Genomic DNA, 12,500 nt, shown 5'->3' on the forward strand with positions numbered 1-12,500 from the left:
AATCTCGTCTTCTATTTGTCACCTCTATTTATCTTTTCTCAGCTTTTCCCTTCTTTCGTTCGCTCCTCGTCCATATCCCCTCTTCGCTTCTGCCTCATTACCTGTTCTTAATCCTCTTCTTCCTACCCTATCCTCTCTCCTTACCCATCTTCCTTCTCTCCCCTTCTTCCTCTTCCTCTTTTCCCCTTCTCCCTTCTCATGTCTCTTCTTCCCACCTGTCCTTCTTTCTCTCCTCTTCGTCCCCTTCCTCTTTTCCCTTCTCCCCTCTCCCTTTTCCCTTCTCATCTCCCTTCTTCCCACCTGTCCTTCCTCCTCTCTCCTACCCCTTTTCCTTTCTCCCTCTCCCTTCTCATCTCTTCTCTCCCTGTCCTTCGTCCTCTTCCCATTTTCCCTTCTCCCTCTCCCTCTCCCTTTTCACTTTTCATCTCTCTTCCCACCTGTCCTTCCTCCCCTCTCCCCTCTCCATTCTCTCCTCTTCTCTTCCCACCTGTCCTTCCTCCCCTCTCCCTCTCCTCTTCCCACATGTCCTTTCTTCTCTCCCCTTCTTCCTCTTCTTTTCCCCTCTCTCCTTTCCCTTCCTCTTCCCCCTCCGTTCCCTCCCCGTTGCTGTCATGTCCACCTGTTGTTCTCCGTGACTCACAAGCTCGTAACGCCCCTTCCTTGTTCATTCTCTCTCTCTCTCTCTCTCTCTCTCTCTCTCTCTCTCTCTCTCTCTCTCTCTCTCTCTCTCTCTCTCTCTCTCTCTCTCTCTCTCTCTCTCTCTCTCTCTCGCTCTCTCGCTCTCTCTCTGTGTTTCCCTCTCTCTCTCTCTTTACCATACTTCTTACCTTATTTTTTATCGTATTCTTCGGCACACGATTGAAAAGATAAACAAAGTAGATAGAATAAAAAAGTAAGAAAAGAAAACCAGGAAATCAAATTCCATTTTTCCGAGTAGTTAATTGATCAATTTCTTCCTCTTTCTCCCGTGGTGAAAAGGGGGGGGGGGGGTGAGTGATGGGAGGGGGGGGGTACGGAACACGGATGTTGTGTGTGGGTTAGTAGAGTTAACATTAACCAATTACCCAATTAGGGTCATATAGGGACGCCGCGAGAGGGAGAGGGGAAAGCGAGGGAGGGAGGGATGGAGGGAGAGAGGGAGGGAGGGGGAAGAGAGGGATGGAGGGGGAAGAGAGGGAGGGAGGGGGAAGAGAGGGAGAGAGAGAGGAAGGGAGGGGGAAGTGAGGGAGAGAGAGAGAGAGAGGGTGGGAGAGGGGAAAGAGAGGGAGAGAGAGTGAGGGGGAAAGAGAGGGAGAGGGAGGTGGAGGGAAGGAGGAGAGAGATATTGAGAAGGAGGGAGTGAGAAAGGTACAGGGAAGGAGGGAGAGGGAGTATAGTGGAGAAGGATAAAGAAAAAGAGTAGAGGGAAATGAGAGGGAAACATACGAAGGTATAGAGAGAGTGAAAATAGGAGAAAAACAATGAAATTAGATCGAAACCATAGGAACAGAGCCACGAAGATTAGAAAGAACGAAAGCAAAACAGAGATGACGGAGATACGAACAGATTGTAAGGAGAGTAAAACGAATAATGAGAGATATCCTCATATTAGACAAAAACGGAATGAAAAGAAAAAAATCAGATAAACCAACATGTAATCACGACGTGAAATAAAACATAACCAAAGGATAAACATACAAAAACTTTTAAACAAACAAACACACGCGAGGGGGAATAACAAGACTGGAGAACAAAATGGAATCCAAAAATACGATTAAACAAAACGACGTGTGTGTGTAAATAAGGTCGTAAAGTCTCCACCTGCGATGCACAAAAATAGTCCCCAACGCGTTTCCTTTTTCTTTTCTTTTTTTACGTATCGGTTTTGGAAGACCTGACTGCGGCCGCTAAACTGATTTCCGGTGGTTAAATCCTCCCACGGTGTCTCATACATGGACAGGCGGCACTGCACGGTGGCACTCGACACGCACAGGCACTGGAGGGACTCGCACATACGTTCTGTTAAGGTGAACCGTATTCGTGTTGACGAATGGAGAAAAGGTATGAATGAGAATGAATAATATCTTCATAATACGTCTTTGAATGGTATCGAATATACCTTCGTCGAAAATACATGTATATCTGACGAAGATCTATTCGAAACCGGTCAGACACATCTCTTGCTTTGTGAAGATATTCATTCTCAATCATACTTTTCCTACTTCTGTTAAAGTATAGATATTGTTTTTTTTTTCCTTCTTCTTTTACAGAGCTATGTATACACACCCGGTTACATGCATACGTACGTGTTGGTTTTCGTTCACACATCCCCCTTGCATGTAAAGCCACGTACTAAACTTGTCAAACGTGTTTCGACAAGGCAAAGAGTTTGACATTTGCTGTGGGGGGTGGGTTATCGGGATTGCATTCACGGTACATGGCTTGTTCCTAGACTGTACAAGTTGGCTTTCAGTCACATAGCCACACATACGCAAGTTGACGTACCGTATACAGGTATATGTCGGCGTTCGCAAACACACACGGGTTCCCAACATACTTTCCCTAACATACCTTGCCCATTATATCTTCCCCACCATACTTTCCCAAACATACCTTCCCCAACATACCTTCCCAAAAATACTTTCCCTAACATATCTTCCCCGACATATCTCCCCCAACATACCGTCCCCAACATACCGTCCCCAACATACCTTCCCACGCCTGCTTGATTTCGCTGTTCTTTCACGTCAAGTAAATGCAAATGTATATATAAAGGCTTAAATGTGCGAGTTGATATAGATGTGATCTGCGTTTTAGCGAAATATTGAAGTATGAGGACATATATGTTGAGAAACATACAAAGGTGCAAATGAAGGGAATTGCTCTCTCTCTCTCTCTCTCTCTCTCTCTCTCTCTCTCTCTCTCTCTCTCTCTCTCTCTCTCTCTCTCTCTCTCTCTCCTCTCTCTCTCTCTCTCTCTCTCTCTCTCTCTCTCTCTCTCTCTCTCTCTCTCGCACTCAAACACACTCACTTAAAACAAACGAAGAACCGAAAGGTAATTTTAATCGGCAACCCCCCCCCCCAAATAAATAAATATATATATATATATATATATATATATATATATATATATATATATATATATATATATATATATATATATAACGTATAAGACAACGAGATGAAGAGAAAGATATATGTATGCATAGCTTAAAACACCTGCCACTGTGCTTACCGTAGTGCAGCCGTCGGGGTCTTGCAGGTAGCCGATGTTAGCATCCACACCTGTAATATGTGAATCACGATAAGCAAGGTGGAATTTAGAGGATATTTTCCACATCTGTAATATGTAAATCAGGATAAGCAAGGTGCAATTTAGGTGATATTTTTTATGTGTACGTTATGATTCTCCACAGTTCATGATCGCGTGATGTATATACACACGGACATGGGGATGGGGGAGGGAGAGTGGGAGAAGTGGGGGGGAGGGAGGGAGGGAGAATGGGAGAAGTGGGGGTGGGGGAGGGAGAGTGGGAGAAGTGGGGGTGGGGGAGAGAGGATGGGAAGAGTGAGGGGGGGGGGGGGTTGCAGACACGGAACAAGATTAAATGAATTACGAAAGAAAGAAGGAAAGGAAGAGGAAATTCCCCCAACGCTGACACCTTGAAGCGGCCCCGTAATCACACTTTTCTTTGTAAAGTCGTTGAATTAATCACGAGAGTCGTTGGGGCGCGATGTGACCGCTGGCATTTGGGACCTCAAGGCAGACGGAAGAAGGACACTGGCAGGAAAGGAGGAGGGAAAGGACTCGTAGGAAGAGGACTCGCAGGATCAACCTCAAGGCGGACGGGAGAAGGACAGAGCCGGGAAGGGAGGAGGGAAAGGACTCACACGAAAGGGACTCGCAGGGTTAACCTCAAGGCGGACGGGAGAAGGACAGACCCGGGAAGGGAGGAGGGAAAGGACTCACACGAAAGGGACTCGCAGGATCAACCTCAAGGCGGACGGGAGAAGGACAAAGCCGGGAAGGGAGGAGGGAAAGGACTCACACGAAAGGGACTCGCAGGATCAACCCCAAGGCGGACGGGAGAAGGACACGGGCAGGAAAGGACTCGTAGGAAGAGGACTCGCAGGATCAACCTCAAGGCAGACAGGAGGACAAAGCCAGTAAAGGAGGAGGAAAAGGAGAAGGACAATGTAAGGAAAGGAGGAGAAAAGGGACTCGTAGGATTAGATACGGATATGTAGGTGTGGATTCTTGGAGGTTTAGAGGGCATGTGTGATGTGTGTGTGAGTAGATTGATGTAGACAGTGATAGGTGTTTTTTCTTGTGTATATACGTCCTTGTATATTATGTGACTGTGTGCATGAATAAAAATATATACATACAAATAGACAAATGAATAGATTGATAAATAGATATTTGTTTATATATAGGGAATTGATCAGACATGGATAAACAAGGCGAGCAAGAAACCGACAAAAAAACAAAAACGAAAACAAAAGCTACCCCGTCCCCCCCCCCCCACCCGACCCCCGCAGCGCCACTCACAGGATTTGGTGACGAGGTCGAAGACTTCCGAGGGCGAGCAGACGGCGATGTCCGAGGTGAAGACCCCCCGAAACTCCTCCCGACAGACGTGGAAGCGGGTGCAGGATCTCCGGTCGGCTACCAGTTGGGCGTCCTCCTGCGGGGATGGGCTTTGGTGAGAGGGTTGGACTCGGATAGGAGGATGGAAGGGGAAGTGGATGGGAGGTGGGGGTTGGGAGGGGAAGGGGAAGGGGATGGGAGGTGGGAGTTGGGAGGTGGGAGTTGGGAGGGAAAGGGGATGGGAGGGGAAGGGGAAGGGGTTGGGTTTGGAAGGGGAAGGAGGTGGGGGATGGCAGGAGAAGGGTTGTGATTCCCTCTCGTTTGCTCAACGAGTAAGCCGATTAAGCTTGTTTGAGTGAACCAATAGCATGATATAATTATGAAGAAAAAAATATTTCCATTCTCTGATGAATATTAAAGAGTACTTCCCTTCCTCTGAAAACATGTTAGGAAAAGCCGAATCCCCGGGGCGCGCCAAGGCCTCGAACCACTCACCTCGCACGGCTTGATGGGCTCTGACGTCACGGGAACCAGGAGAACCTCCGTCATCACAAACAGCGCTGTCAGGGTTGCCAACCTCCTCGCCAACGTTGCCATTTTCTCCTCTGAATGTGGGACGCGATGGCTCTCCTTTCAGCTGGCTCTCGCCGTCTCGCTTCGGGGTTCCTTCCGAGGACGCCGCTGGGGTGGTCGTGGGGGGGCTGTGGGGGGTGGGGAGGGGAGGTCTTTAGATGGGAATGGGAAGAGGTGTGGACATGGGCGCGCGCGCACTTACACGCACGTGCAAATACACACATACGAAAACATACACATACGAAATTACACACATTCAAACACACAAACACACAACCAAACAAGTACTCTTACACAGAGAAACGAAGGATATGCCAAAGTGCCTCGAGCATGGCTGGCAGTGGCGCCAGAGTCGAGAGTAAATGGCACTGTGCCACAAGAAGCACTCGCTTGCCCATATGGAAAGACAGATTGAAATTCAAGTACATACGGAAAAGTATAAATATACTTATTTACGCACATTCACTGCTTACAAAGAGATGTATAAAGTTATGGAAAAAAGTTCCAATGTATGTATATACTCTGATAGATATCTTTCCCCCTACACAGCTATATCTATACACGTATATATATAGGAGTAAACGAGTTATTTGCCCAGCCCGCTGTCGGTTGGGTGAAAATTAAATGGTTAGGGCGAGGGGACACGGATGGCAGTGTATGTAGCATGAAAGGGAGGGAAAGAGACGGAGAGGGAAGGATGGGGGAGCAAAAAGAGGTAAGGGAGGGAGAGGGGTAGGAAGGGAGGGAGATAGGGGAGAGAGGGGAAGGAAGGAAGGGAGGGAGAGAGAGGGGAAGAAAGGGAGGGAGATAGAGAGAAAGGGGTGAAAGAGGAAAGGAAAAAAGAAAACCGAGAGAACGAGACGTAGAAGAGAAGAAAGGCAGAGAAAGAGAGAAAAGAGAAGAAAGAAAGGTGATAGAGACAAAAAAAGAAAGAAAAAGAAGAGGGATGGAGGAAGGGGTTGGAAAGGGAAGTGGATAGACAAGGTAAAGAGACGGATAAAACGAATTCTGGGATTTGCAGACATGATCCCGTTTTTGCCAGCCCTAACGTGGTGAAGCAAGAATGAGATGCTGAAGGTATGCTGCCTCTTTTATTGTGTAGGATGGCAGGGGGGGGAGATGTCACAATGATTCATTAATCTCTCTGCCTGCGTTGTGTGTCTGCCTGTCTTCTTTTTTTTTCTTTTTTTTTTTTTGGTTTGTTTGATATATGCATATACATGCATATATCAGATATATGTATCTTTAAATACACACACACGCACGCATACATGAGAGAGGGAGAGAGAGAGAAAGAAAGAGAAAGAGACAGAAAGAAAGAAAAAGAGAGACAGAAAAAGAAAGAAAAAGAGAGAGAGATAGAAAGAGAGAGAGAAAGAGAGAGAGCTAGGAAGAGAAAGAGAGAGAGCAAGAAAGAGAAAGAGAGACCAGAAAGAAAGAGGAAGAGAAACCAGAAAGAAAGAGGAAGAGAGACAGAGAAAGAAAGGGAAAAAGAAAGAGAGGCAGAAAGAAAGAGAATGATAGAGAAAGAAAGAGAAAGAGAGACAAAGAAAGAAAGAGAGACAGACAGACAGACCCAGCGGGTGATCGGCGCGTATCCCATATAATAATTAAGGCACGTTCAGCGTCGCTAACAAAGGCGTGTCGAGCGCGTACGACCCAAACAAAGTGCACCTGACACGCGAAAACCGCCGTTGTTTGTGCGCTAAATGCATTACGTGGTTTGTGGGGCGGAAGATTAGGCATGCGGGCCTTGCTGGGATTGCCGCTTCTCTGTGTTTGTTTGTTTTTTTATTTTCTTTCTTTCTCTTTCTAGTTTGGGTTGTATTGTTTGTTTTGTTGTTTCTATCCTCTCTCTCTCTCTCTCCCTCTCAACCCTCTCTCTCTTCCTCTCCCTTCCTCCCCATCCCTTCTCCCTCTTTCAATCTCTCTTTTATGTTGAAGAATTCCTCACAGTATGAAGGGAAAGGAATATGCAGACACAGCATATTGGGTGTATCTTTTTTTTTCCTTTTTCTTTTTTCGTCTTTATTTTCTTGGCTTTCCTGTTTGCATGGCGGGATGGCTTCGTATGCAAAATGTCAAGAATTACGGGATTTTTTGCATAATAGCAAGGAAACTCCAGAAGTTTTGTATGAATAGTTCCATTTCGACAAAAAAAGTTTTCGTATTATTTTACTGCGTCCCTCTCCCCCCTCCCCTCCCCCCCCTCGAGTCTGCTGCGCAAATTGCAAAAACGGATACAGAAGGAAATCAAAAGTCTTAAGACGTCTGTTTATTTTCTTTTAATGCCCTGACTGAATCACGGGAGAAAAAGAGAACTTCGACGATGTAACTTTTGTAGAATATGTAAGCTAGGTTAATAATAATGCAAGAGGAAGAGGGATGGAGAGGAAGAGTTGGGGGGGGAGAGAGAGGGAGAGAAAGATAGAGAGAGGGGGGGGGACATACAAACAGGCAGAGAGAGGAAAAAGAGAGACAGACAGACAGAGGAAAGAGAGAGATAGACAGGCTGACAGACACAGAGACAGACAGAGAGAGGGGGGATGAGAGAAAGAGAGTTAAACACTACAGGTTAGACCTGTACCGGCAACCGAAAACTCAATGTTGCCTCTTTTCTGTCGAAATAATTGCCAATGATGTTCTCTTTGTTTTTTACGACCTGCAGTTCGGAAGGCTATTGAAGCATTAATACTTAATTGCGAAAAACCGGCGGCAATCATGGTGATATGTCGAAGAGGTAATCGTTGAGTCGATGGTAAATGCAAAAAATAAAAGTATTTAAATGATGTATGATGTTCATAAGAGATGAATCATTGATAAGGGAATACATTGAAATGATATTCGAACTAAAAAAAGAACTAAAAGTTGTCCGATACTGAATACATAATCAATTGATAGAACTGCCAAAAACTGGAAAAAAAAAGTCGACATTGGAACTGGCGCTCGTCCCGCAGTGGTATTGGTCTTGCGAAAGGAACATTGCACGGGAAATGGTGTCGGTGGCCGTCGGTTCTTTTCGGTGACCGTCGGTGTTTGTCGGTGGCTTTCGGTAGTTGTCGGTGACCGTCGGTGACTTTCGGTGGCCGTCGATGGCTGTCGGGTCCGCTATCATCACATGGTCGGGAGAAACACCGGGCAGGAAGGGAGATGGAATAGATAGTATGGGAGAGAGAGAGAGAGAGAGACAGGGGGGGGGGCGGCATTTCAAAGACTTGGATGCACTTGGGAGGAGTCAAGGTGTTATAAAGAATAGTTCTTGATTTTATGTTGAAGAGGATCATGGCGTCTTCCGTTTCAGCGAGCGCAAAAAGGAGAGAGAAATTCATTTTTTTTTCTCTCTCTCTCTCTATCTATCTATCTTCTCTCTACCTATCCCTTTTCCTCTCCCTCTCCTTCTTCTTCTTCTTCTTCTTCTTCTTCTCCTCCTCCTCCTCCTCCTCCTCCTCCTCCTCCTCCTCCTCCTCCTCCTCCTCCTCCTCCTCCTCCTCCTCCTCCTCCTCCTCCTCTTCACTCTCCCCCTCTCCCTCCCCTCCCCCTTTCAAATCGACCAGAATGCGGCCCAAAGAAGCGATTTCCTCGAGACGGATTTTTATTGGCCATTGGGAAGGTGCATCGCTACTTAAGGCTCATTTTCCTGCGCTGAAGCCTTTCGGTGGCAGGATAACAGTGCGAAACCGGCGAAGAAAAGAGGAGGTAGGGGGTGCATAGGGATGGAGGATGAGAGAGAACGGGAGGGAGAGGAGGAAAAGGAAAGGATAGAAAAAAGAGGGGACGGTAAGGAGGGAGGGAGGGAGAAGGAGAAGGGGGAGGGTTAGGGAGAGGGAGAGGGAGAGGGAGAGAGAGAGAGAGAGAGATGGAGGAAGTATTGAACGAAGAAAAGGAATCAAGACCAAAAGAAAACGAGGGTGAATGTGAGGAAATAGAGAAAGAGAGAGAGAGAGATTTGCACGAGAGGTAGAGAGAGGGGTGGGGGGAGTAGGTATTACACACCGAGAGAAAAAGGCGAAAGCATGTAAACGGAGAAGGTGAGAGGGGAGAGGGAGAGAGAAAGAGGGGGCGGGGAGGGAATCGCGGGAACAGTAATAGGGAAAGATAATTGATCTGATATTGTTGGGAGTCGGCGGCCATTAAGAGACGGCGCCGTTTCCAAGAGGCTGGGGTTTCGAGTTCAGGTAGCGATGTTTCGAGCTTAGGTAACGAGTCCAGTTAGCAGTGCTTCGAGCTCAGGTAGCGGTGTTTCGAGCACAAGTAGCGGCGTTTCGAGTTTAGGTATCGGTTTTTCGAACTAAGATAGCGGTGTTCCGAGCTCAGGTAGCGGTGTTTCGAACCCAGTTAGCAGTGCTTCGAGCTCAGGTAGCGGTGCTTCGAGCACAAGTAGCGGTGCTTCGAGCACAAGTAGCGGTGCTTCGAGCACAAGTAGCGGTGCTTCGAGCACAAGTAGCGGTGCTTCGAGCACAAGTAGCGGTGCTTCGAGCACAAGTAGCGGTGCTTCGAGCACAAGTAGCGGTGCTTCGAGCACAAGTAGCGGTGCTTCGAGCACAAGTAGCGGTGCTTCGAGCACAAGTAGCGGTGCTTCGAGCACAAGTAGCGGTGCTTCGAGCACAAGTAGCGGTGCTTCGAGCACAAGTAGCGGTGCTTCGAGCACAAGTAGCGGTGCTTCGAGCACAAGTAGCGGTGCTTCGAGCACAAGTAGCGGTGCTTCGAGCACAAGTAACGGTGCTTCGAGCACAAGTAGCGGTGCTTCGAGCACAAGTAGCGGTGCTTCGAGCACAAGTAGCGGTGCTTCGAGCACAAGTAGCGGTGCTTCGAGCACAAGTAGCGGTGCTTCGAGCACAAGTAGCGGTGCTTCGAGCACAAGTAGCGGTGCTTCGAGCACAAGTAGCGGTGCTTCGAGCACAAGTAGCGGTGCTTCGAGCACAAGTAACGGTGCTTCGAGCACAAGTAGCGGTGCTTCGAGCACAAGTAACGGTGCTTCGAGCTAAGATAGCGGTGTTTGGAACCCAGTTAGCAGTGCTTCGAGCTCAGGTAGCAGGAAAGTCGCCGTGCTTGATGCTTGGGATTCGCTCTCGACGTCAGGCTTGCCTCGTTACTCTCTTGCTTGGTGAAGCTTGCGTCGTTTTCTTGATTCTGTTTACTTTGGCCTTATTTGGTTATTGATTGCTTGTTTGCTTGCGTGATTGGTCATTTTGCCTTGACCCGAAGTGATTTTTGCTTGCTAGATTTCTTGATTCTCTTGATTTTTTTTTCTTTTCTTTTTTTTTTGTATGTTGGATCCTCTGTGCTGGACTTGTTATACTTGTTTGTTTGATTCTCGTGTTATGTTCCATTTTATTGGATCTTGGCTTGCTTGCTTGCTTGCGTTTCTTGATTATCTTGATTTTGCTTGATTAGTGTTTGCTTGCTGGATTCTTCTTGATTGGTTCATTATTATTCTGTTTGATCGTTCTTGCCTGTTTGAACCATTATTGTCTTTGTTTGATATTGCTCATTTGCTTGCTTGGTGTGTTAATTAATAGGGTTTGCTTGTTTGGTTCTCCGAGCTTGCCTTGTTGCTTATATTGCCTTTTTTCCTAACCTGTCAGCGAGTCTTTTATGGGAATTCTTGTGTGATTTTGCTTGCTTGATTATCGCTTTGTTCTTGCTTTCTTGATTATTTTTGGCTCTTCTTTCTTATGCTGTCTTTCATGTTTGCCTGCGAGTCTTTGCTTGTTTTATTTGCTAGGTTTCTCTTCGCTTGCTCTTCTTTCGTATCCGTTTGTGTAAGTGTTTGTCTTTGCTTAGTGAGTTCTTTTATTCTTTGGTGCTTGCGTCCGAATTTTCATCGCGTTCACTTGATTTACCTTTTAGCCATCTCTCTCTCTTTCTCTCACACACACACACACACACACACACACACACACACACACACACACACACACACACACACACACACACACACACACACACACACTCACTCACACTCACACATATCTTTTTCTTTTTTGTTATCTCTGTCAACAATTTTACTCACATTATTTTTGTTTCATTTAGGCGAGTCTTGCCTGACCTCCCCTCCCCCCCTACTCTTTTACTTAGTTATCGTGCTCTCTCGCTTGCCTCTACTTTCATCCTCCCACGCTCTCACGCCCACGTTTGCACACTCTACCTCACCCACATATCCTTTTCTGTTTTCCCTCTTACACTTCTACACAAATGCGCAGACACATGCACTCTCGCGTTTCCACGTTTTTAGCCTCATTCCCACTCTCTTTTCGCTCTTAATCGTACACTCATTTCCATTGTTATTCCGAGATCTTACTCTCTCCTGCGTTCGCTCCCATTCTCATTTCCCACCTCTCCCTTCCTCAGTCCTTTCTTCACCTCCCTCCCTCACTACCACCTTCTCTCCCTCCCTCACTCCCCTTTCCCCTCCCTCCCTCACTTCCCCTTCCCCTCCCTCCCTCACTCCCACCCTCACTTCCCCTTCCTTTCCCTCCCTCACACCTCCTTCCCCTCCCTCCATCACTCCCACTTCTCCCTCCCCTTCCTCCTCATACCCCTCCCTCCCCTTCCCCCTCATACCCCTCCCTCCCCTTCCCCCTCCCTCCCCTTCCCCCTCATACCCCTCCCTCCTACTCCACTGCCTCTGAAAATAGCGCTGTGTCATCTCAAGGAACAAAGCTTCTTGTTTGACCTACCTAATGTCTTACTAAAGCTGGGTGGGGGATGAGGAGGAGGGGGATGGGGGAGAAAAAGGAGCGGAGAGGGAGGGGGGGAGAGGAGGAAAGAGGAAGGAAGAATGGGGAAGGGGAGAGATGGATATTAAATGAGAATGAGTGAAAGAGGGAAGGAGAAGAGACATGACTTCTTCGACGAAAAAAAAATCGAATATCAGATTTCAGAAGAGGAAACAAATATAGAAACAAAAAATAATGATAAAATAAAAAGCAATTAAGATTAAGCAGATCTTCGTCTAACTCCCCCACCCCCCTCCGCCGTCCTCCCCCCTTACCCCCGTCCTCCCCCCCTTACCCCCGTCCTCCCCCCCTTACCCCCGTCCTCCCCGCTTCTAATCCTCCCTCCTCCCTTCACATCTCCTAACCCCTCTCCCCTCCCCGTCCGACCCCCTCCCTTCACCACCCCGTTCGCCCGTTAAGGTAAGAGGACCCAAGGGAGGAACAGCTTGTCTTGCAAGGGCGCCCTTTGTTGAATATTCATGATAGACATCATGGAATGGGGGCAGGGGGGAGGGGGGGTTCTTCCTGCTCTCAAGGAGGCAGGAGGGGGGAGGGAGGGAAAGAGAGGGGAGGGAGGGTGGGAGAGGAAATGGGAAAGAGGAAGGGAAAGGAAAAGAGTGGGGGGAGGGAGAGGAAAAA

At 47.6% G+C, this 12,500-nt stretch overlaps 2 protein-coding genes across 5 annotated transcripts in view; one reads left to right on the forward strand and one right to left on the reverse strand.

The window, feature by feature from the left end:
* Positions 1-12,500, forward strand: part of LOC138867189 (small G protein signaling modulator 2-like) — a 138,166-nt gene that overhangs the window by 33,601 nt on the left and 92,065 nt on the right. The window lies entirely within an intron of this gene.
* LOC138867190 (chondroitin proteoglycan 1-like) overlaps positions 1-12,500 on the reverse strand; it is a 28,523-nt gene that overhangs the window by 11,366 nt on the left and 4,657 nt on the right. The window contains exons 2-4 of the mRNA XM_070141945.1: positions 5,065-5,270; positions 4,531-4,666; positions 3,214-3,263 (exon numbers count right to left, since the gene is read on the reverse strand). Coding sequence (XP_069998046.1) covers positions 3,214-3,263; positions 4,531-4,666; positions 5,065-5,166 — 288 coding nt within the window. The 5' untranslated portion in view covers positions 5,167-5,270. The remainder of the gene's footprint in view (positions 1-3,213; positions 3,264-4,530; positions 4,667-5,064; positions 5,271-12,500) is intronic.

This window comes from Penaeus vannamei, chromosome 28 (genome assembly GCF_042767895.1).
Source record: "Penaeus vannamei isolate JL-2024 chromosome 28, ASM4276789v1, whole genome shotgun sequence".
NCBI lineage: Eukaryota > Metazoa > Arthropoda > Malacostraca > Decapoda > Penaeidae > Penaeus > Penaeus vannamei.